This window comes from Rhipicephalus microplus, chromosome 4 (genome assembly GCF_043290135.1).
Source record: "Rhipicephalus microplus isolate Deutch F79 chromosome 4, USDA_Rmic, whole genome shotgun sequence".
Taxonomy (NCBI): domain Eukaryota; kingdom Metazoa; phylum Arthropoda; class Arachnida; order Ixodida; family Ixodidae; genus Rhipicephalus; species Rhipicephalus microplus.
In genome coordinates, this window is record NC_134703.1 from 118340147 (window position 1) to 118366395 (window position 26249).

Consider the following 26249-nt stretch of genomic DNA (forward strand, 5'->3'; position numbering starts at 1 on the left):
TTGCCTCTACAAACGTCAGTGAGTGATGAATTGTGCTATTTTTTCAATGTCACTGATATAAGTAGAAAAAGTTAGAAACTGATATAGGCGATATGAGCGAGGACTTGCAGGGCATAAACGCCACTAGCTAGTAATCATGTCTGTCGTGGTTCAAAACCTTTAAAGACGATACTGTTTTACGACAATGATTGCGTCTTCCATTAAAAAATTCGGCACATCCCACGTACCTTTCGAATCAACGTTATGGAAAGCGTGTGGATAGAAAGTGACTGCATCATAATTAGAGAACGCTTATCAAATGACCCTAAGGTATTTAAAAATGTTGTACGTGCTGACATATCTTGTACAGTCACATATGTTTTACATAACCAGTTGTTTACGCCTGCGTAATAATGTGAGCCGCAACATCAGTCTTAGCAACGTCAAAAGCGGTAGGCCGATATGTAGCGCTTGTTTTCGCGAAGATGGTAGACCTGAACACTGCTATAACACGAATCTGCTTCAGTGGATGGAGCTCAAATTCGCCTGACGGTAACTCGACCTGATCGCTGTGTTATAGGAGTACATAACTAATGTCTATATAATTGGTTGATACGCACTGCTACTGCAATTAACATCTCACCAACATTACGCTTGACTGATGTTTTTTTTCTAAAATGTATTCAAGACCCCAAGCTTGGCTTGGTGGTCGAATACTTGATTACCAGGCAGATTGATTAGTTTCGATTCGTTTTCAGGCCTAGATGTTCTTTGCATTCGTCGGGTCAACACTGAAGATGTCAGCTTGATTGTGAACGCTCACGTGTTAGAATTACCAGTGTCAGTTCTTGCCGTTCCAGGGTAGACATGAGGTGCCCATACCTTCCGAAACATATCCACATTCCTACGGCAAATACCCGCCCGTGGTATACTGATATGTACAACATGGCCGTTTATACTTATGGTGTCATTCATTGGCAGATTTGGAGCACTTCTGGTAATACTTTCTTCTGCTCCATGCGGAGCAATAATCTATTCGATTGGCCCATTGAGGGTGCTCCCTCTATGTTCTATTGTCAGATCTGGAGCAGCTTCGTCGCAGAGTCCACTCGCCGGAGCAACTTTTTCTACTCCGCGAAAATCGGTGGATTCGGTCGCATAATGCAAGCGCTCCGTGCCTTGAAATGGTGAAAACTTTGGGCACGCCAACGGACGCGAGTCGCGTCAGTTGCGCCTCGCGTAGAGCTCACGTTATAGCGTCGCTTTGCCAAGCGTGCTTATTCATGCAAGAAGAGAGACGCGCGCATCGTGTTCCATTCCGGCCCAGTCATTTAATGCAGAGGGAGCACGTGTTTCTTTGGTAGATTAGATTCTGTTGGCCTCCGCCAGACTGGAGTGCTCCAGCGCAGATTTCGTAGGACACTCCGAATCTGCCGAACGATAACATCAATATATACTAGTACACTCTCAGAAAAAGTAAAAATTGGCAGATACCACGTACAGTGGGAATCGTTGATATGCGAAGCACAAAGGAGAAAGGTTGGTATGTCAACTTAAATCAGCATAACGTTACGAGGTGGAGGTAAATTATGCCATACATAACTTCCACGTCATGATTATCATGTTTGGATGTGTCGCTTACCTTCGTCATCTATTCACGTGAAGTGATACCAAATTTAGTATATGTGAAGCTAGCAAAACGGCCGCGAGGACGCTATGAGCGTGGTAGTTGTCATGTTCCTACATGACAGCAAGGTGGTACGTTGGGCTAGTTGGATTACGTTCATAATTGAAAATTTGTTGAAGCGCACTAAAGACGGACGGACACAAGAGGCTGACAAGGACAGCGCTTGCCTTGTCAAGCGCTGTCCAAGCGCTGAGCAAGCGCTGTCCTTGTCAGCCTCTTCTGTCCGTTCGTCTTTAGTGCGCTTCAACAAAATTTTCCTACATGACACTCGTGTCAGGATTATCATGTTTGCACCAGTCATATATTTCGTCACCCATTAACGTCACGTAGCACCAAATTTGGTATATGTGAAGCAAGCAAAGCGGCCGCGAGCGCATCATCTAGGGCCCAATATACTCCAATGCAGCGTTGACGCGCGCGCGCGCTAGGCACAGCGACGCTACGTTAGCAAAACGGGAGCATAGTCTGACGATGGGCGCGTCCATCGGCGCGGCCCGACGGTAACCGGTGCGAAATGCGACATGCTGCATTTCGCGCCGATGCGTTACCCAGACAACTCTGCGTGTCCCTCTTTTCGTTACGGATGGACGCTGGACGCGCTGAAATGCGCATGCGCCAAAGCAACGCAGCACGGCGCGCGCCTTCGAGTATATGGCAGGATCGGCGCCTGGTGTCGCAATGTCGGCGTGACGCGACGAAATGAACGCTATCGAGCACGGGCACCCCGTCACATCCAAATGTATTGGCGTCTTGACTCTGACATGTAGTCATGTTCTCACAAGACACGCATCTCATGATTATGGTGTGTGCACCAGTTACATACCTTCGTCATCCATTGGCGCCGCGTAATTCCGAGTTTGGTACATGTGAAGCTAGCGAAACGGCTGCGAGAGCATCACGAGCGTGGCACGTAGTCATGTTGTTACATGACACGCATGTCATGATTTTCATGCTAGTGTCTGTCGCTTGTGTTCGCCATGAAATCATTTATTACCATACGAGTTTTGCATCATGACATATGAACGAAACCACCGCAAGAGCTGCAGGACCCAGAAATGTAAATTACGACATTCATGTCAAACATAGCATGATTTTCATAATAGTACTACTCAAATATGTTCCTCATACAGTCATGTTATGCGTTACCAAGTTTGGTATTGACACCATTATTAAAACGGCCAAGAGAGCTAACAGTCTTAGGCAGCTATAGATATATAGATACTCTCAAAGTCACCGAAGTTGGCTAAGTCATGTTTTTACATGACACGCCCGTCATTATTTTCATGCTAGTGTCTTTCGCTTGTGTTCGCCATGCAATCATGTATTACCATACGAGTTTTTCAACAAGCCATGTGAACGAAACCACCGCAAGAGCTGCTGGACCCAGAAATGTAAATTATGACATTCATGTCATACATAGCATGATTTTCATGTTATGACTAGTCAAATATGTTCCTCATACAGTCATGTTATGCCATACCAAGTTTGGTGTCGACACCATTATTGAAACTGCCCGGAGAGCTAAATGTCGTCGGCGGCTAGATAGATATAGAGATACTCTCAAAGTCACCGAAGTTTGCTAAGAAATGCTTCGCATTTAGAAAGGAATATTTGGGGAGTAGTTCTGATACACAACAGTAATCATCATCTGAATAGCTCGCGTTTTCTTTCTTGAGAATTCGGCAACGGCCACATCGGGTCGGAAATGCTTTGTCACACTGAATACGCGCACGCCATTCGTGACCGCGAGCTACCAGAACCGAGGCGATAGCGCGAAGAAAATACCCGAAGTAGATGTCAATTATTGTTGTGTAGCAGGAACACTCCCCACATACTTGATTTTGTTAGAAGGTATGTGCCTTTCTCCATAGTTTTTATTTGCCCTAAGGTAAATGTGTGATCCTGAGAGCACCCGGACGTAGATGGCCAAATAGATAGATAGATAGATAGATAGATAGATAGATAGATAGATAGATAGATAGATAGATAGATAGATAGATAGATAGATAGATAGATAGATAGATAGATAGATAGATAGATAGATGCTTGTAGTTTGAAAGGTAATGCTTCGCATATGAAACTGAGCTCTGCTAGAGCGTAACAGTAGCGGCCCTCGGCATACATGATAATTACAATGAGAGGCCGGCCATAATACAGATAGAAAGGTGTGTTCGCTAGATGCTCAGCACAACATGTCATGAAAGTGCGTACTGCCAAATGAAGCGTGACACTTAATTATAGTGATGTTGCATGTCGTAGCTTATACTGGATAAGCAATGGTCTTTGTTCCGTTCTGATTTAGCAATTAGCAAACTTGCTGTAAACGGTCTTACATTTACGCTGCCCGGGTTAGTTCATTTTTGTCAGTTCTGCAGCAATAAGTTCACTTGCTTTTAAACAACGCCGAATGTAGCACCCATAGCGATCGAGGAATTTTCGTTCCCTATTCTATATACATTAAATTCTATTTTGAAGCAAAGAAGAAAAATTGGAAGGGCTAGTTCGTTTTTTTAGACACAATGACAATTACAACTGGCAATAATTACGATAAAAGCATGAAAGATGTTTCTAGTAATTATGAAATAAAAGAAAAACTTAAAATCGACGAAAAGATAGCTTTGCACCGGCAGTGCCTGTACCTGCAACCTTATAAATTATGACGTTGCGTGTTTCTTCAGACTAAACTTTTTTCGCATTTGTAGCATAGTTACTACGAGCAAGCCAACCTATACATTCCACGCCATCATTGTCTGTTAGTTGTCGTTATACAAATGTCTTGTTTTAAGCCGCCCATGTTTTGTTCCTATGGGTGTCGGGACACATATCTACCTTAAGAAACTCTGATAAGAGATTTGCAAAACTGAGAACAGTTGGCTTTGCCGCTATGCCAGGTTAGACCACACGACAAAACTGACAGTCGAGATTCGGCAACCTAGAACGTGATGTGTATAGAGGTGGAAACAGCCAGCATGCTGTGCGAGAGAGAGAAAGGGGGGCTACATTTTTAGCAGCGCCAAATATTTTGATTACTTGCTCTACTTGGTTTACTTTTTAAGCTAAGAAACATTGCGTAGGTTATGTAGACAAGTATTATCGTTCTCACAGAAGCAAAGGTTCACCGACTGTTTTAGCCCACACATAAGGGCAAAGACAACACGTCGCCAGTTTTCACAATCAATTCAATATTGCTCCTACGTATATCTTGGAGAACAAATTTCAGTCTTCGAAGGAAAGTTGTTTTAGACATTGTATTTTGTGAACAATTCGGAAGCATCTACGACGATGAAGAACAAGGCCCCAAAACAAGCTCTGCCACTTAAAATCTCCCAGGGCTTATTGACAAATGCAGGTCACGTCGTCTTTCTGTGGGACAGTGTGTCTTTATTGATTAGCCGTCAGCGAAGCTCATCGGAAAAGCAATGCACTGCCGGAAGAGAGGCGTGTGTGGTGTACACGCACCGCGGAAAGCTCTTTCGTCCTACAGCTCCGCTGCTTTGGGGCTCGAAATCAATCAACATTCTAGGTTTATAAAACACCAAGTTTGGGTCTCTTCGGGTTTCAGTTATTTTCGTTTACTTTTGCTGTCAGTTGCTGTTTTCTTCACCATTACCTTCACAAAAAATTTTAGTTAAATATTTGGTCCTGTGCGAAAAAGAAAAGTTATCCAAACACAATGAACATACTGTAGTTGGCATGATGTTGCTCAACTAAACACATAAAGAAATCATATTCAAGTCTTTAATGAGAATGTACTGATTTTTTTTTGTATATTACTTTGTTGTTTGGAGTCTTTCACCCGAATACCGCGATATTATTGTGAAAGTTGCTGCAGTGGAGGGCTCCGAAAATTTTCAGTCCTTGAGGTTGTTTTTCATGAACATAGTACAAGTGCACAGGCCACAGTTGTGTTCCAATTGACCCAAGTTATTTGATCTGAAATGTGAAGCTTCATGTGCTGTTCAATTGAAGACATCAGTAAATTCGGAAAGTCAACGTATTAAATTATTTTCTACGTACTCTTCGATGTACACTTTCTGTGCTCGCACGCTCTACATAAATACACAAACCACATTACGTGGGTATAGCGCAAAGTTATAGGCACACGTGTGAAGTGACAGTGCTTCGCTCCAGCATGAGCATAACTTCATTAATAGGCGTTTTTTGTCTTTTTTGTTTCTTTCGAGTAAAAGGAAAGCACAAATAGTGGAAACATGTGAACAAGAAGTTGCTTCGGAACAAATTAGTGATCCTGGCAAGACATTGTCTCCGGATTCAAATCTGGTGTAAGGCATGCTTCTTTCTCGCACTGCAGGATGACGACTTTTTTTTTAAGTCCGAACATGTTTCTTTTATGGGTGAATGCAACAAACACATGAATAGCTGTTTGTACACTTGAGGAGTCTTTCTGTACTTCGCAAAACTTCCGCTGAGTGACTTCTCATATACAATCTTGTGGCAGGTTTCAAACAGTATTGCTACAAACAGCCATTGTAATACACTACTTGTATGGAGAAATCAAATGGTGTGACAATGGTGCTTCGGCACAAAAGAAAAATAGTTGACGAAAGAAAACCAGTGCATGTAGCAACGTAAAAACTAAGATCAGATAAATACGTTGGCACCATGACACACCCTTTGATTTATGCCATTTCACTGTGTAACTATGTAGGAAAATTGTTAGGTTAATCAGAAACCGCCTGGTGCTTTCGCGGTTAATTCTAAACAGCCGACGTGCCTCCGTGTTTTGTGAAATGAGCGTCTGTAACAGAGTCGTCTCGAAACAATTTCGAGCAATGCTGGTTTGACGACCTTCGTTTTTACGTTCATGTACATGGTAATGCGTGAAAGTATGTGTGGCTACAAATACGGGAAATTACCAAAACAGAGAAAGGAAATAAAATATCCATGACACCATGCTTGTTTTGGTAATGACTTGCAAGCTACCGGTAAAACGAAGCAGAATCACGCAGACTAATCTGGGAGCTATAAATAGAGCTTAACTGCGTCACACTAACGACCTTGCAAAGCCCTTTCTGAGAGAAGAAGAAAAGGTAAATATTCCTTCATTTGCACGTAAAGTCACCTTTTCTTTTAGTGTCCTTTTTGTGGAACATGGTCGCTATTTGTTTTGTACTTCTATATTAATGTTAAGGAGGATGTTTCATTCATTCTGCATGCTCTTATTATGCATTTTGACTCGCTTCTCATGAACCTTTTTTTGAAGAACAGAATTTCATCCTTTCTGTGCTGTTGCACGAGAGTACAAAAGCGGGTGTCACAGTCTCGCCAGTGCATTTTTTTTTGGGGGGGGGGTCACGCGCACTAGCAAAAGCGCAGAGAACACTATGGCGGCACTCAGGAAGCCTTGAGTGAAAAGGTGTATTACCGCAAGAAATGTAGGCCTAGCGAGATATGTCTACAAGCTGTTTTATGTATGTCACCACCCCGATTTCGCTATTTCAGAAAAATATCCCAAATCAACTGTATTGGTAGCGGGCGATTTTAATTACCCTGACATTAACTTTGCCTCTTTAACTTCTAGATCTCGATCCTCGAATGAATTCATTAAACTCACCATCGATCTGTCATTGGTACAGTTAGCAGACCAACCTACCCGAAGAACCAACACCCTCGATATCATTCTGGCGTCAAATCCCCAGGTTACTAGTGCCGTTTCTGTCATTGGTGGCTTAAGTGACCACAAAATCTTGAACCTATCACCATTCCCTCACATTCATGAGCCACTAGTCCTAAGCACATCTTCAACTATAAGAAAGCCGATTGTATTGCCAATTACTCGGGCATCTAGACGTCCACTGATAAATTTCCGCCCACTTTTGCTTTCCGTACCCTCGACGAAATCTCGACAACCTTCAGACACAAGCTACTGGTTTTAATAGATGCTCATATACAACTAATCTCGTTCAGATTTAACGGGTCAAAGCTATCACAGATTTCTGTGAACTCTACAAAATAAAAAGAAACGCTTTTTTTAAAACAGCTAAATGACTAAACACTCCTACACATTGGTCGAAACAAAAATCCTGTGAAACCTCACACTGTCGCGCCGTTCGTGAAGCTTAAAATAAGTTTTTGGCATGACTTACAGTCTCTGACGACTACCAATCCCAAAACATTTTGGCATACTGTTTCCCCTAATCCCTCTCCAAATAACATAGCACTACGAGATGTAAAGGGTAATTTGATAAAAGAAAAAAAAATGTGCCGAAGTCTTAAACCAATATTTCACATCAAATATTTACAAAATAAGACTGCTCGAATATTCCTAGTGTCACCGACGTCACTTATAGATATATGAACCGCATTGAATTAACAGCCGAAGGTATCGCATCCGCAATAAAGAAACTTAAGGTATACAGAAGCTCTGGTGTTGATGGTATCAACACGAAGATTCTTAAGCTAACCGTTATTCTTTGCAGTTTAATCCTTCATCGCATCTTTAATCAATCATAATCCACTGGTACACTTCCACGTGATTGAAAAATTGGCAAGTTGATACCTATCTTTAAATCTGGAAATAAAAGTGATGTAAACAACTATCGACCCATATCTCTCACTAGCATTCCTTGCAAGATACTTAACACATCATTGTATCTAATATTACCCAGCATTTAGAAAATTACCTTTACTTTTTCCCCAACAGCATGGCTTTAGAAAGGGTTTGTGTTGTGACACCAAGCTTCTTGAATTCACTCAAGATCTTCATTCTAATATGGATGGCAACTCACAGACAGACTGCATATACGTTGATTTTTCTAAAGCATTCGATTGTGCCCCACATTGTCGTTTAATTACTAAACTGTCTTTCCTTAATCTTGATTCTCTAACCATATCTTGGCTCCGGAACTTTCTATCGTCACGCAAGCAGTTTACATGAGTCAGTAACACCTCATCTTCATTATCTGACGTCACTTCTGAAGTTCCTCAGGGCAGTGTCCTGGATTCTTTATTATTTATCATCTACATTAATGACATTCCATCTCATATCTCATCAAATATCCGTCTGCTCACCGATGATTGCATCATATACCGCAAAATTATTAGTCCAGCAGACCATATGGTATCAGAGCAGGATCTCGACCAAATCACATTCTGGTGCTCAAAGTGGCAGAGGACGGTAAACACTGCGAAATGTAAACTAATGACATTCAACCGAAAGCAGTCAAACTCGACTTACACATATTCCCTCAACAATAAACCTATATTGGCAACAGACCACTATAAGTGCCTTGGCATTAACTTTACTGCTAATCTATCCTGGTCAAAGCACATTGACAAAATTACTTCCGCAGCATCTCGCACACTCGGATACCTGAACGTAATCTTCATTTAGCGCCATACATAAACGTAAACTAGCATATCAAACATTTGTCCGTCCACAACTCATACGCATCATCCATCTGGTCACCTCACCAAGCCTATCTCATCGACTCACTAGAATCTGTGCAAAACCACACTGCACGTGTTATTGCGTGTGACTACAATCGGTATTCCAGTGTGACTAACATGAATGCTTTGTCATACTACCATCCATGGAATCGCGCAGAAAGACAGATACTCTATGTTTATTCCATAAAGATATCTACAGCACGCACGTAAATACATTGGCACTAACAAAGCCCCATCACACACCACACAGGCTTCATAATCAGCATAGCTTTCCTCGTCATTTCAGCCGCACCTAAGCATCTAACGCATTCGCGCTAGCACGTGTTCAATGGAATAACATTCCTGATATAATATGCATTCGTGATTTCGTGTCGTTTAGGAATGAAATACTAACTATATATGACTGTGTTTCATAAGCATGTATTTTATATTCGTGTCCATTCATTGTACATTAACATCTCGAACCGTTCAAAAATGTATAACGCATATTAGTGTCATAATACTACAGTGTATGTTATCGAACATTTTAGCAATCGTATAATACGTGGCTTTTGAATTCTTTTCATTTGTTTTGTGTTCTTTTCAAATAACTATCGTATAGTCCCCCTCACATAAGGCTCATACGTGGAGCCTGTGAGGTATTTGTAAATAAATATAAGAAATATATACAGCGAATGAGGATGATCGGAATGGTCGTGCAGAGGGATATGCCAAATTATTTTGGTATAACACGAGCAGCGGTAATCAAGTAATTATTTGTTTGTCTTCTGTTTGTTTTTATACGTGGAGAATTGCGACTAAATACTTTGACTAATACATAACTTCTCGCCAGGCCTAAACAACATTTAATGAAGATATTAACGTCAGAATACACATAAAACAGTTATCAAAGTTTCACCTTTTTCGAATTCTAAAGCTTGCTATTTTAAAGCGTATTTGTGCACTCTGGTGACGGTGAAACTACATATCAATAAAAGTACTTGCTTGGACGAGCTGGTAGCTATTCATTGTCACCCTATTGCGCGCTGCTTAAAAGACGAACATTAGAGATGAAGGACGCGTCAATCTAGTTTTTCATCCCAAGTGTTCCTCTTTCAAGCAGTGCGCAATAAGGTGACACTGAATACATATCGATGCCTTTGCACGCTGATATGTTCGTGGAATAGTTCACAAGAATGTTGAAAAGTTCTTCACGCCTTCTTGAGAAACGAAATTAACCGAACGACTAAGCCACAGTGAAAAGAAGTGGCACAGAGAAGTAGTCACTTTGAGTGTCTCATATAAGCTTTGTGTTTTCTAGACTTCGATTCATTCATACCTGAGGATTTTGTATATCGAGATATCAGTAACAGCACGAGTCATTGAGTAACTTCCAAACAATAATGTGACTCAATTTCAACTGGTAATAAAAGTCACAGTTTTACCGCAAAGGCGTAGCAACGAATGCGATAGCAACAACTTCAACTGTAACACTGGAAACAGCAAGCACATAGAAACGTGCAGCGTGCTGTGCACTCATGCATGACGCACAAAAACAACACACAGAGGATGAGAGCAAACTAACAACGCTTACCGCTGGACACTTAACGCGCTGTTTAAACAAAAACGACGCACCAAACGTAATCGCAGGTACAGAAGACTACAAACTAAGAAGTGCCCTAGTTGTTACTTTTGTTACTTTGCCGTGTTTGAAAAGCGCACTCTTTTCGCAAACGGCGCCAGTCCAGCGAGTGATCTTTGCGCACTCGGCAACTAAACGCAATCGTTTCGGTCAAAGCCGACGGCGCACGATTCTCCCCACTGAAGAATAAGTGCGTGCACACAAGCACCCAAATCCCTCACCTCCATTCGCGGGGCAAAGTACGCGTGGGAGATAAACGCGCGTCAGCACATCTCGACGATCTGGGTGCCGAGCGCAGGCGGCTTTCTTTCTTTCGTGAGTTTTCGTATATATAGATAAGTATACATATGCGATGCATAGCGCCGACGCTAGCGGCAAAAACCATAGATTGTGCGTATAAGTGCTATCACAATAAAAGTTTATCATCGTGAAAGCACTAGTATTAATGGAGAGACGGAGTCACTGATAACACATCAGTATGACTATATAAACTGACAGCACTAGGATACAACCCGCTTCTGCAAGGCACAGTCTTAGGCGATCTGCATTTACAAGTGCTTTTAGCCAAATTCCAGAAACTTTAGTTTTTCAATAAAAGTGGCCTAAAACACTCAGATGCAAAAGAACTTGACTGAAAGAAAAAAGGCTTCATTTTTGCCTCCTGAACACTACCGCATTGTCTAAGCCGATAAGCGTGTGCGCATTTGAACCACCAGGTAGTCTTGTGTTCCGCGCTAATGACTTCTCGCTCGCAAAAATGGTCGGCTAATATACTTTGTACATTGATTAGAACATTTATAAGTTAAAGGAGAAATTTTAGTTGAAGGGCTATCCGCAAGAACACAAAAGCAACGTCCAGAAATATCCTCGACTGGACAAGCCTGGCTCCGTTACCGCTTTATAAAGGTGCACGCTTTGTCACTAAGCCATGAATGCCGCTAGACACTCTCCTTTGAAAAGAAAAAGAATGTCATTACGCATTTAGGCTGGATGCTCATGGAGACTTTTTATTATCAATGATTACAGTTTTTACAATAAATATATTAAACGTCTGTTTTCTTATAATGCTTAGAAGTTTCATAAAGTATGTGTGCTGTAAATACGTTTTCTTCAACGTTGAAGTGATGTGCGCTAGTTGGTGCATTCTGAATAGGGCGTATTTTAGCACAGGTAAAGAAGAGAACACTGAAGAGATTTTCGACACATGGGCGCCATTTACCTTTCATTAGCGCTCATGTGTGTATTGTCTCTTCCTTATTGTCATCGTGTGAAATAGAACATTAGGCATTTACATTGAATTTCTTTCGTCATATCTTGTATACTGTTAGATACAAATAGTCCTTTCGTACACATGCAAATAGCATTTGCCTATTTTATCAATCTTACGAATGCTAACAACAAGCTTCTTTATATTGCACACATGAGCATGTTAGTAATCCGTTACAAAATGAACTCCATCTTCAAACTTCAGTATCGATTATTTGATTCGCGCTTTTTTGTAACTCAGCCACTTTATGCAAGTTGTGCTGGTGTGTCACTGAGTTACGGCGACTCGACGAAGAAGAACGATCAATATTGGATGAATAAATTAAGCATAGTGCCAAGGCAACGGCTGATTGTTCTTCTGACATTTAAGTTATACATTAGGGCTGATGTCATTCCACAGGAGAGTACGTATATGGGCCGAACTTCAGCGTCGATTGGTCGTATTGAATGTTAAACTGATAGCTTATGTTGCCTCTTCACAGAAAAATTGAGGCGCTCAGGTTGAAGCCTAAATGCCAAAACTATGCTGCAGCAAGAAGTCACATCTAAATCAACAAACATTTATGGTCACAGTTAGTACCCGTGTAAATTGAAAAAGGCCTAAATAATTTCGAAACCAATAAAGTATAGTTTAGCTGCCAAGTATTTATGTCTGCTATGCCACTTTGGCATATAAAAAAATAATCCACAGACATTGACACCCTCTAGCATTGCACAAGATCCAAATATGTAACGTAAGTGGTATACATCACGGAAGGGGCGTCGACTCAGTGCATTTTCGTTGACAGTCCTGCAAGCTCTCTAGGCAATAAAAGACACTGTTGTAGCTACGCTCACCGCCACTGTCCAACTATTGTACTGAACGTAGCATAAACAATACATACTATACCACACTGCATACAAAATTCATTCAGTAAATACTTTTCAAAGACACTCTTTTTTTTCTTTACCTGCAGTGCCCGCGAGGACATTTTCCTTCAACTACAGTAATTCACCGCCACCACTTGACCGGCTTCTCCGACCACACACAGCGGAGCTCCCGTTGAGTCTTCAGTGCGTGGCTCGGGGCACTTTCCCCCAGCCAGTGCTGACATTGTTCCTACTCAAGGGAGGGAGGCGGAGACCCGCGACAGAGGCGGGCCTCCGAACGTTTACGACGGCTACAATCGAAGACGGCCTCTTCGACGTCGCGTTGCACGCTGACGCATTCGAGGGCCACCTCTCCTCGTTGGCCGACCTCTTCGAGTGCGTGCTGGAGATACCGTACAGCAACTACGTGCTGACGCGCAGAATGACTGTCGCTCATGGTGAGAGATCAACTTTTAATTATTTTATCCAAATTCAAGATAACTGACCCTCCGTCCCGCATCATAGTCTCTCTGGAGATGAAAAGTTATTGAATATGAGGTGTCTCTGGAGCTAATGTTTCGACACATGGCACATCTCTTCCTCCAGATAGCAGTCAGTGCCTTGACAGAAAAAAAAAACACTGTCGAAAGGTTAGCATCAGTTATGCCCTGCGTTCAAAACTCAAAATGTTTGTCTATCGATTGCTTGTACATTGCACACAACTTCTGCCTTGTATATGCCACTGCAGTCTTTACGGAATATGATGGTATCGGTTCCAAGTTCACAATTTTCGATATTTAGCTAATTTTACAGCTACTTGGCCGACACTTCTGAAATTGCGTCTCATCGCTAGACAATATACTTCATTGCTTAGGTAAAAGAAAGGGTGGTTAACTACAGCAAATTACAACAAAAAGCCATAGCATTGTATCCAGTTCTTCTTACATATAAATAATAAAAATGCACACAACCCAAAAAGCGTGAACGAAAATTATGCATTAATGATGGTGTGAAATTGCTGGCTGCTCTCACTTGCGCTCGGCCCGATCCGATGTACTATGTAGTTATGAGCGAGTTGGCAAAAGCAGATTTTTGTAAGAACATGGTGTGTTTACGTATGTACGATAATACAAAGGAAGTATTCATCTTATAGCATGGCATCAGTTGCAACATTCCAGGTTTCTCCTGCAAATGTTTACCGTAAAGCGCACAGATAGGGTGCATGACATATGAAACATGATGTATACGCATTTGGTTTCTGATAAATGGACCACTGCACCACCATATAGTTATATTTACGATTGCTACGTGCTACAATATGCACGTAAAAAAACTTTCCTAAACATCCCTACGATACACCTTGCCAATCAAACAATACCAATTTTAATAATTCCGAATTGTATGATAATTGCACCTGCTGATGCGTTTGAACATCACAACTTTTTTAAGCTACCATAGCTACCACATTAGTTGAATCAAATCTAATTTATAAAGATTTAGGAAATGTGTGCCGATTTGTACGAAAAATGCTCCCACTATTACTTAAGTTTTCCTATGTATAGCCGTGCATCTAGAGTCATCCTTTTACGCACAAGTGAACCTGCCTTATCGTCATTATGTAATGAAGCTAAACAGCAGTAATGAATTATAGGTACACAACTACAATTACCCGGACGCCGGAACCTTATAATGAGTACCACACTAATTGAAAAGAAGCACTCGTAGCAAGCCACAAATAAAGAAAGCCCAGCTTTACTAAAATAACTCAATTCTTTTTTTATAGCTTTTAGGTTTGACCAACACAGAAAAGTTGGGCAAAGTTATTAATGTCTGGTAAACACGGCACTGCGAGAATCGTGCTTTTGTACTTACACAGCGCATCAAAATCAAATATCCACGTGACATGACGTAACTTTTGCGTATTTGATCTGCGAACATCATGAAAGCACGTGCACGAAATGAGCCACCAGCACGTACAGTGTGCGCGTGTAGTTTGTCGTTTTGTGGGCGTGCTTGCAGAGCTGTACTGTTTGCGGAGCAAACAACGAAACGGTTCTCATTGCATTTCGCAAACTGACTGGTTTGTTTTACTGACTGGCCTCGGGTTCCAGGGACACCCTTGCGCTTCACCTAACCCGTCGACTGACCAAAACTCCCCTTGTCGCGGATGACCTACGCCTGCGGCTCTGTCTGGAAATTCAGGTCCACTACATATATACCCAAACTTCTCAAAGCTGTTGCACCTGACAAAAAATTAATATTCACCCCCTTTCTCCTTCCCCCGAAAAAAAGGAGAAGGTCCCGTCATCACATTTGTATAATGCATTCTAGCTATGTTGGACGACGTCATTCAATGTCTCGTTTTACTTTGGGCTGTCGCACAACCAATAAATAATGCTAACTACAAAACTAACGTAACAGACACTTCTATTTCATGCATATATTAGGGTCACTGATGTAGCTTTTCTTGACAACGTACAATAAGCAGCAAAGTATTTTTTTTGTTTTCAGATTCGACTGTACGCGCAATTTACTTTGCCGTACTCCTACAATTTATGTGCATCTTATATTTGTTCGTTGTACAGAATGAAGAATAGGTCTTACGAGTCTCACTTCCTGAGTTAGAAAATACTTGCATAAAATAAATGAGTATGCATATTATTAAAACTTTTTTGGGTAAAAATGCCATATAAAGAACAAAACCTGGCCATAAGTTCTTGAGTTATTCCTTGAAGCTTGCATAAGTCGCATGGTGGTTTTGGTCAGTAAAACCCTCGGTATTATTACGCCAACACAAATAAACGCCTCACTCAAAAAACAATGTGAAACAACAACGCGTAATGCACACCTACACTTCAGGCAAACAATTTTTTTTTGCCACCAAGTCTAATGAAGCAGCCACAAATAATGTCGCTTAAGATGCCACGAATCTCTGAGACAAAAGAAGACGGCACATTTGGACAAATATTTGTTAAGATGTTTGATGATTCACTCTTTTTCAGCTTAAAGAACGTACACTCATAAAAGTAAGAGAAATAAATGTAAAACACTTCCGGTGAACCAATTGCTTCCGTTTTGTAGTGCTGGGCTTTTCATTGCTTTCCTGTTCATCCTTCTGTTATCATAATTGGATGTACGACATAGCAACTCTTCCACATACTACTGGAGGCTAACAAACATATCTATCTATCTATCTATCTATCTATCTATCTATCTATCTATCTATCTATCTATCTATCTATCTATCTATCTATCTATCTATCTATGTATATAGAGTTTTGCTTTCGAATAAAAAAAGGGTTGTCCACAAACTCTGTTGGACTCGATATACCATGGTAGAAAGCCAATACGAAGTAATGTTTTGACATTGTTGTAATATATTACAGCAGAGATGTCGTGGTCGATGTCTGCCATGTGTCTTACGTAAAAAAAAATATCGTCATGAACCGTCTCAAACTGAGTTAGCCCCAAGAACTCGTCACACATGGTCATCAACAAAAGCTGCTACTTGAAGACCCTAATCGGTATTCGCCGCCCGTGTGTCTCTTTTACTTTGAAGTAAACCCTTGTGATCAGCTGTGGGGTTTGGCCTAATCTGGGGCCTACACTCGCTATACGAGTTTCTCAGCAAAGGTGTTATAGTCGAGGTTTTGCGACAGTCACTGAGAGAGAGAGAGATACAAATACACATCGTAAGCAGACATAAAAAAGAGAAAGAATGCGTTTCTGTAACACAGGGTGTTTCATAAAATGTGTCCAATACTATTTATATCACAGAAAGGAGGCATATGCGTCCTTCCTGCGGCGTTCATTTTATGTGTGCAGCAGGCAGCTTCAGACGTGTACGAACATTAGTTATGTCGTTGTTTAGAAAAATTAAACATTTGGTCTTTAAACAAGTGCGAGCAGCCACTCGAGTCGAATGGGTGAATTGATGTCCTTTGCTACGAATAGTTCATAGTAACTTTGGAATTTCTGTAAGGGGGCCAAAGTCAATAAATACAGAGAGATGAAGTGTTACTAATTTAGCAAGCGAAACTGAAAACCATGCACCAAACAACGCAACTACCATTCACTTTGAAAACGCTCTCAATGGCGACACTGTTTCCCTCGCATTGGGGGAGGAGAATAGGTGAGTGTCAATGAGTGGTCACGAAGCGAAGTGTCCAGATTGACGGTTGATAATGGCAAGAGAAACAATGTCGTCAGTTAGGGCGTTATCGAAGTGAATGGTGGATGCACTCTTTGGTGCATTGATTTCGTTTTCGCAAGCTAAACTATTCATATCTAGGCGTTCCTGATTACCAGTGGTCACTTTTTCGAGACTTGAAAATGGCTACAGGCTATTCGTACTGAGGACTTCAATTCGCCAATGGAACTTGATTGGCTATTTCCACTGGTTAAAACGCTATTTTTTATATAACAGCCGGCATTATTGTTTGTACACATCCGAAGACGCCTTCCGCCAAAATGAAGAGAACGCTACAGGTAGCACGCAGATGCATGTTTTCTGCCATTTTCGAATAATATTGGACACATTTCTTGAAACACCCTTTATAGTACAGTGACGGGTGAGAAAGAGAAAGGTGAAGGAGCAAAACGGTGAAGACGAGCTAGTTGTCCACAACGCTGCTGTGACCCAACCTTGCTTTACATAATCTATGCTCCATCTGTTTCTGTTTTTTTTTTCAAGTCTCACCTAAATATTCTTCAAACTAATTCCTTCTCAATTTTGTTTCCCGCAGAGCTTACCTGGGGAGCTTACGGTAAGTACTTCTAACATGATAGCTTTACTTTGTAGATTATCAGTTATAACTGCTTCCTTGGTAAAGAATGTATATTTGTTGTTAATTGTGCGAAAATAAGTAACTAAAGTAAGCCTTACATTAATGTTTTGTTGAGCACATCCAATTCATTTGTCAAGCTTTGAATAGTCTTTGGGCTCTGAAAATGAGGATGATAATTACAAATATAAGCCATAGCGTAATATATTAGAAAGACCGATATGTTTTACTGCAAATACTATTTATAGTTTTGTGCAGCTAGTGTACACATGCACGCATTGTTTCTGATCTCCTGTAGGTGCGTCTAAAGCATCCCGCTTGCCCATCCTGTCATATTTTGGCATCATCTTGAGCATAAGCATCTATATTGTTTCTAGGCCACATCAGAGAGGTAAGAAAGCTTTTGCTATACTTTCCTTGAATTCAGATGTAACACTATGAATACCTGATATCTATGTTTTTGAAGTCATCGTAGAAATCTTAAGGCGTTGCTGTTTCTCTTTTTTTATATTACGTGCAAATGTTTTCAAATAGAGCGTTGCATCCTACTGCTGAACTTTTTGCGTGATAGCTTAAACAGTCTAGATGTTTAGACTTTTTTCTCTGCGTGTGGCGTTCGTAAAAACTTCGTTGGTAGGCGCTCCTGAAATTGGATATGTGCTAAAAAACAAGACAGCATTACATATCGTAGTACAGTATGGCAAGAAAGAGGGGTAATAGATAATCAACAACCGATCAACAACCAATACACTCGAGGTACTTAGTTGGGCTCAACGCAGCCGAAATGCTTAATCAAAGCGTAGTGATCGCCAAATGTCAATCAATGTATTGCCAATCGATAGCAAACCAATACGTAGCTGATAACGCAAATGCTTGGATCTGCTTAGTCGTACCACACCACCACCTATAAATGCACTGCCGATAGGCTATGACCACCAATCAACAGCCAATGAACCATTTACCAATACTTCATATTCTGAAGAATGATTGGTTCTACTTACCTTAGCTCTACATACGATGCGCTACGAAAGAAAAACAAGAGAGAAAAAAGAGGACAGAGAGAGCGACAGAGAGACAAAGTGATAGGAACGGACACAAAAATGGGATAAAAAAGCAGCGAGAAAGCTTAGTCGATCCCAAGATGCAGTGGCGAACGAAACTGAGGGTGAGGAGGACATCAACAGTGCCGGTGAGGAAACGCAAGTGCGCCTAGTATTGTTTAACGCATCAGGCATTTAACGTTTACGCAGGTAGTCCATGGGTAATTGTTATTGCGTGATTGTCTTTTTATGGTTTTATCTGGTGATCTAATAGAAACGCATTGAGTGGTGCAATATTCATCAGATTGAATCACGAGAAAACGTGAACGAGTGCACAAACAACGTGGCGTGGCACCGTCACGTGGCAACCCGCTGCATCTTGATATCTATACATTTGGACATCAAATATAAACTGAAGAAGGGTTTATGGATGCCTGTCATAGCAAGCTGATCAGCATCATCTGTGATGTAAAAATCTTTGCGAGGCTTCCAATGGCCAGCACAATAGAAAAACATGGCCACTTGAGAAATTAGCATGTTCAAATTCTCAACAATCTCGCATTAAACAAAACACAGTGAATAGCTTGCAACAAAAACATCCGCTCTAAACAAGGCAAATGAAAAAAGTACCTGCTTCAGCATTAAGTACATTTTCTCATTTTTCCAAAAGGCACACTCCTGGCATGGAGTTTGAGGAACCTGCTAAGTTCTCATTCGCATTCTTCTCCTATTTTTTTCCAGATTAGTCCAACATAGTTTCGAAAGTGGTATGATTTAGTACAAACGCAATACATCACATGTATTTTATACTTTTCATGCATTTCAATGTAATATGATTTCAATGCGCCCGATTCCGGAATGAAGCAATTTTTCTCTTTGTGGAGTATTTCGCAGAAGCACGTTTAAGAATGTAGGAAGAAAAGCGCATTGTGCTCTTTGTTCAAAAATATGTGTATGTTACCTTCAACGTAAATACGTCTATAAAAATACAGTAAAAAACGAAAGCTTGGAATCTGAACCTTTTGCTGTCGATCACGCGATACACATGCTGTACTGTATTTGGTACCATAAATTTCTTGGGTTCTTGCAGATGGAGGCGACAGCGTGAACAGGGCTACTCGCGATGTCCGCAAAGACCAGAGTGATACGTAGTGAAATCATGAAATATTGATGGGTATTGTTACGTTGACTGTTGCCGTTTAATGTTTCGTGTGGCCTTCCTAAATATTGGGCCTCTCCCCGTGGGACTCTGGCCATTGGTGGTCGAAACTGACGACGGGGAGGAAGAACAAGACGAAAATAATCACTTCGACGCCGAAGACCATAGTTGGCGAAACTTTGCGAACATCGTCAACCCAGGAAGTGGCTTCATGTGGCGGCGGCGCTCATCAATCTTCATCGTTAAGGATCAGACGCAGTCATGTTGTGTTTTGGAGTCGTGTTGAAACTGACAAGTGCAAGTGTTGCGACGGTCGTTTATCCAGTTTAACAGACTCGCACGTTAAGCTTTAGCAAGCGCGTCCTCTGCGTAAGTAAAGCCATCGCTTCCTTTTTAGCATTGCTTTTGCAAAGAAGAGCCACTGAAAGACCACATAAAAGAAATGAGCACATCAGCAATTTTACGAAATACTCTACTCTTTTTCCACCAATAAGGAAAAAAACTGTGTTCAGGTGAAAAGTCCGCAAGTAGAAAATTGAAAAGAGTACGCCACAATATATATTCCCAAATGGCTTCTTGCTTTCAGAATAAGTGATGCTCTAACTGTCTATGGCAGGGGATATTTCTAAACAACAAAACTTTACGCTTTCACAGAGGAAGGAGAATGGCGTTACATGAAATATACTGCAGTGAAGTGAGAGAAAAATACTGATATGAACTGTTGTCCTCAAAATCACGTAATTGGGCTTGATGGTAAAACGTCAAGGAAATACATATTTTGACGCTCTGTTTACAAAATAATCAAACAAGCGAGAAGCGTTACATCTTTAGGAACATTTGAGTTCTTTTTTTTGTTATTGAATAAAAATAACTTGGGCTCCAAGTTGCTGCACATCTAGTGCAGGAATGCATGCAACCTTGTTTTATATTTTCCACGCAACCTACGTAACGCAGACGTTTTGTGAGCCGTCAGTTAATAAAACCACCAGGGACGAACACAATGCCCGCACAGAGTAAATAATGGAGACTGAGCGTACGCTCAGATATACTACGTGTACAGTCGTCCATATTGCCACCTTCAGAACGTGGAGCACTATTTTAATGAACCGATCATAAAAAGCATGGTAACATCTACAACCTGTTCACGACGTATTATGATAGGTTGTTTTATTGATGGCGAGATAACATATGGAATATCATGTAGAGGAGCATCCCGGAGGTTAAACATGACAGCGAATTTGAGGACGCCTGCAGAAGAGACAGCAGCTGACGAATTCCTTGATACAAAAAAGGTAAGACTGTTTGCTTCATGCGGTGATAAGGCATAACATTTCTAGTGAATGGTCACATGTATCGCACACTTTATTATGTTTCTAAGCGTTTTTTTTTGCTTAAAAAGTCAGAACAGGCACCTTTAGAGAGCGCTGAAAAGGTGCACTGTTCACGGCCTTATACGCAACATCAACATTTTGATCATACTAATCGGTATGCGCCATGGAAGGGGATAGCTTCTACTTGTAACTATGAGTCTGACCGTTAAGGTTTATTTCAATTGTGTCACATGTGAAAAGCCAATGTTGCACTGGCATAACAGTAACAACAATGACGACGACCACAACATTATAGTGATAGTAATATAAATTACAATATATCCGTATTTTATATAGTAGTTACTAGTATTATATTTATTATATTATTAACATATACTGCAAGTTGTTTAAGTACGCTTTACTGTGGCGCAAAATACATTTCGTGAAAAAGGAGGCCGAAAAGAAGAAACTGAAGCTTCCAACTACCGACCGTTTATTGACAGTCAGAGATGGATGGATAGTGGAACTTTATTCATAGTCCCCAAGAAGATCCAGGAAAAAAAGAAGACATTTCCGCATACGGGAACAGCCCCACGTGTAGAGCACCTACATGGTCAACATAACCAAAATGACGTGTTTTTGGGTGAGTTGTTGCATAAAGTGCAGATGACTGAGGCGCAAAAAATAATTCATGCAACAAGAGGAGTAGAAGAGAAGACAGAACAGTGCTGCTCGCTGTTCGTTGCCCGAGCGTTGCCACAAATAGTGTAAACTGAGTGACATAAAGTGACATACAAAGTCAACGACAAAGGTAGGTATTATGGTTCATACTGTCTACGCTGAAGTCATCGAATAAGACTGAAAGTTTGGGCCTTTCAGTGTTTTACATTGTTTTGCTATAATTATGAATAATGTTAGTCTATGATTTTAATATATGTAAGACGTACAAGCACAAACCCTTTACACTGCTCAGCGACTTCAGCGTTGACATTATGGACTTTAGACCAACCTTTGTCGTAGAAGTCACTTTGTCACTTCATGTCACTTTATGACACTAAATTTAGATTATACGGGCAACGTTTGAGTATGCTACGGGTTCTCACCCATACAATACCGCGAGCTTCGTCCACTCGGTCATGGTTTACTTTGTGGAGATGCGTGTATTTGTTACCTTCCTAGGTGTACATTTCGAAGTCAGGGTTGAAAAACGAAAGGAAAGCTGATACGCGGACTGAAGCCTACGAGACCGTATCACCTGGCCATAATTGTGCAGAAGCTGTTGCCCAATTATATTTTGCCATAGGAAAGGTAAGTTGCCCCCGAGTACAGCAACGCAACTCTCACGCAGACATTACTGATCCTGCAAATAAACTACTATATCACTGCAATAACACTCAAAAGATTTCTTGACTATGCACCATGTCTCTTTTGAACATGAACCACAGTTTGAAGTATTACGTACTGTGCTGTGTTCAGAGAAATTCAGCATGCTTTAAAGCAGGGGTCGGCAACGTGCGGACAGCAGGCCGCTTGCGGCCTACATAGCAGTATTATTGCGCCACGCCATGGCTTGAAACACTTCACCCCCTTTTCCTTGCCACTTTCTGTCTGAAGGCCAATATGCCGATTATAATCTGAATTCGGAGTTTCACTTGTCCCTTATGTTTGATTGCAAATTTGGAAGAAGCGCGAGTGATAAAAATAACCACAATGTCAATGCAGGTTTACATAACTAGGGTCCTTCGGGCAAACATTTACGCTTTGCATGAACCCGCTCCTTCCTCCCACTACTTTTTTGTGCCGCACCCCCCGTTGTGTCCTTCATGCTACTTGGCCCTGCACCTGAATAGGCTGCTGACCCCACTATGTAGTACCGAAAATTGGCAGATTCCGCCTGCCTTGCGAATTAGTGTTATGCAAAGCATGCAGATTTGTGAAGACTGTGCAGTAGTTTCTTTTTATTGAGCGCAACATTATGAAGTGTCGCCAAAGATATGTAAAAATACACGCACAGAGGCATACGTTAAACAGCCGCATACATTCAATAAAACCAGTTCTTAAAGTTGCGTAACGACGCCAATAGCAACCTGGATATTGGCAACACCTTAAACGGTAAGCAGATATGAAGAGCTGGTTCTCGAGATGATGCTATAGTTTCGTACACTGCTGCGTAAGTGTACTCGCGTGGATGGCCCCTAACTACAACTGACAATAACCCCATGTGACATCTGCAATGTGTGTAACGTTTATAAAATTAAATACTGAGCACTGCAACCACAATTGACCTATCAAGAACATTAGAGTGCATTTAAACAGTAGTTCCGAGAGCTGGCGTTGCTCTAAGGTAGAATTTTCTATTTTCACGAAGAATGCTTGAATTTATTTTTGTGAGACCCTAGCATGTAGTCTTTGAATAAGTCTGGTCAAAGTTGGCCATGTGTTATATTTTCAACGCCATCGCATTTAAATTACAATGCCCGATTACATCATTTCTTGGTAGGTATTAAATGTCTAACGCATGTGCCACATACCCACCCATGGTATGTGCCACACGTATAGCAGAAAGGGTTTGACCCAGTTCTTTCTGCTAAAGGTTTGACACAATCCTTTCTAGCAGAAAGGATTGTGTGCGCCAACCTGGCCAAGAATACCTTCACCGTGTCCACTTCTTGCGACAACCGAGTTGCCAAATATGCAAAAATACGAGAACTCACGCTACGTGGTAAAAACTGGCATTTCATGCGTACATAGCTCCCCCGGACAGGGCACGGGCCGGGATCATCCACCGCGCTTGAAATGGTGAATAACGTCAGGACTTCCTGCAAGAATTACGTCGGGCGAATCCCCTCGTACCAACAGTTCAAGCAAGGGACATGGTTGTACCTCACGCTAAGTGCTCATTCATTTCACGACTGGGACGCTTCCTGCCTCAGTGGAAATGTTTGGCATCCTTTACGCCGTTTTCAACTTTCAACCGAAGATGAAAGCGTGCCTAAATTGCAGACAAGTTGGCCACCGACGAGATGTATGTCCTTTGCCAAATCGCCACACTTGCTTAAGCTGCGGACAGAAAGACCAAGACGACTACCCCTGCACTCCGCAGTGCGTCATTTGTGGCGACGCTCACAAGATGGGCGACAGGGTATGCAAGCACCGCTTCCAGCGCGGCTTCAGCCGTCCCTCTTGCCTACGACAGAGGCTGCAACAGGAGCAACAGCAACAGCACCCCAAGTTTCAACTAGAGAAGGATTTTTTTTCCAAGTATCGACGATGGAAATTGTAGTAGCGGAAGCAAGAGTCCTGGACGAAACCGTAGCAGCAGAAGCAAAAGCCCTGGATGAAGTGCATTACAAAGCCGCGACTTCGGCACCAAACCTGAAAAGGTTAGCTGGGCAAAGCAAACCTCCTGCTTCTGTTGTACAATCTCTGACGCTAAGGGAAACTCTAAAACTTAGGAGACTATCGAACGTCTAATGCGAGAGAATCAAGAGTTTATGCAACAGTTGGCTCTGATGCTGGAACGTTTAAATACACTTACAGCTGTCCCACCTGCGTCTTCTCCACCCTTACCTATTTTCCCCTCTATCATAAAGCCTGATATGACAGCCTAGTCAGGGACCAATATTATAGATTCCACCCCACAGCCCGCAAAAAGAAAACGAGAGAGCCGCCCGAGTCATTGGAAGATGATTTTAAATGCACCAGTCCGAAAAATTGGAAAGAACACGGGAACTCAAACAAAAGATTTATCTAGGCTTTACGCGAATTGCTGAATGCTTCACTAAGATAGAGAGTATTCTGGACGTGTTAATTGCTAGGCTCGAACCTCTCCCACAATTCCATCGCTTTCCAGAACCTTCGCAGCCATAACATATCATAGGGCACTTTAGTTAGTCTAAATACTGATATCAATCTGTATATGCAGAATCATGCCCCACTGATTTTTAAAATGCTATAAACTCGAATAACACATCAGCGAGGACATATCTGAACACACACTTGCAAGAAGGTAATACACAGCGTTACACTTTGTGTCATAACACAAGAATATAATCTCCGAAATTAAAGGAGCAGAATATGGGAGCGTAGCTGGTGCAAGGGTTCGGATAAAAGCTTTGCGAGGCACTGGCAACGTCTATGCCGTGTAAGAATGCATGGCATGCAGACAAACGATCTGGTGCTACGGGAAAGACAGCGTAGTCTTTCCATGAACGAAAAAAAAACCATTTTCGCGTGCGGTGACGCACGCCTGCTTGCCTGAGGTCTAGAAAGATGAAGAGACTCTGCTGAAGAAGAAGGCATAGCCTGCGTAGGGTAGGATGCTCGGTGGAGAAAATGCCTCTCTCGCTGCTCACTAAAAGGAATACGCCTTAATGCGATAACTTCTTAGGAGTATGTTCTACCTTCTGTTCATTGGCGTTCTGGTGCGCCTTGGAGGGCGCATTACTTGTACTCCTAGAGACAGCCCACTTTAGGAGTTAGGAGTCATAATGGCTATTCTGCGCACTCCATGGTTTCCATGAAGTACACGCACACGCTGGTAAAGTAATAGAACGTTGGTTTAGGATAGGCGAGTTTTCTTTATTTTGTTTGCTTGTGCGAATGAGTCTGAAGCGCCAAGCGCGTTGCAGAAAATCTATGCGAAGCTGATTTATGAGCCTCCGTGTGACAGGGCGTTTGTTTTGTTGACCCTGCATTGTCTGTATTGCTTTTATTTTGTTATTTTTTTCAGAACCATTCTCTTTGCCATTCTCTTTGCCTTGATGATCAAAGAATCACGTTACCATAAGCAAACACCGGTGCACTGAAGGCATGAACGAAGTCATTAGAGAGCCTCATTTTCCACCCGCTTTGTTTAGAAGTGAATGTGTTGCAAAATGAACTGTGCTGCTAGTATATGCCTTTACTTACAGGTAGAAACTTTCATGTCATGTTCAAAAACCAACCTTATCTTTATTGTTCATGTTCCCAATTATTCTACTCCCCTTTATGGGCGTTAGGGGCCTAAAACACTGAGCAGGGCATAATATTGCTGAGGTTAATTTTTTTAGAGGTTGCGTTTTATATTTGAATTTGTTTATGAAGCACACCTAGGAAATTGGAGCCGCAATTCAACAAAGGAAAAAAATAAGCTTTGTTAACAA

General features: G+C 41.6%; 1 protein-coding gene across 1 annotated transcript in view; it reads left to right on the forward strand.

Moving 5' to 3' along the window:
- The window catches only part of LOC119172321 (uncharacterized), a 38555-nt gene extending 18302 nt beyond the window's left edge, over positions 1–20253 (forward strand). The window contains exons 3-6 of the mRNA XM_037423376.2: positions 12920–13270; positions 17558–17578; positions 17895–17987; positions 19727–20253. Of these exons, the coding sequence (XP_037279273.2) occupies positions 12920–13270; positions 17558–17578; positions 17895–17987; positions 19727–19788 (527 nt within the window). The 3' untranslated portion in view covers positions 19789–20253. The remainder of the gene's footprint in view (positions 1–12919; positions 13271–17557; positions 17579–17894; positions 17988–19726) is intronic.
- Positions 20254–26249: the final 5996 nt, after the last annotated feature.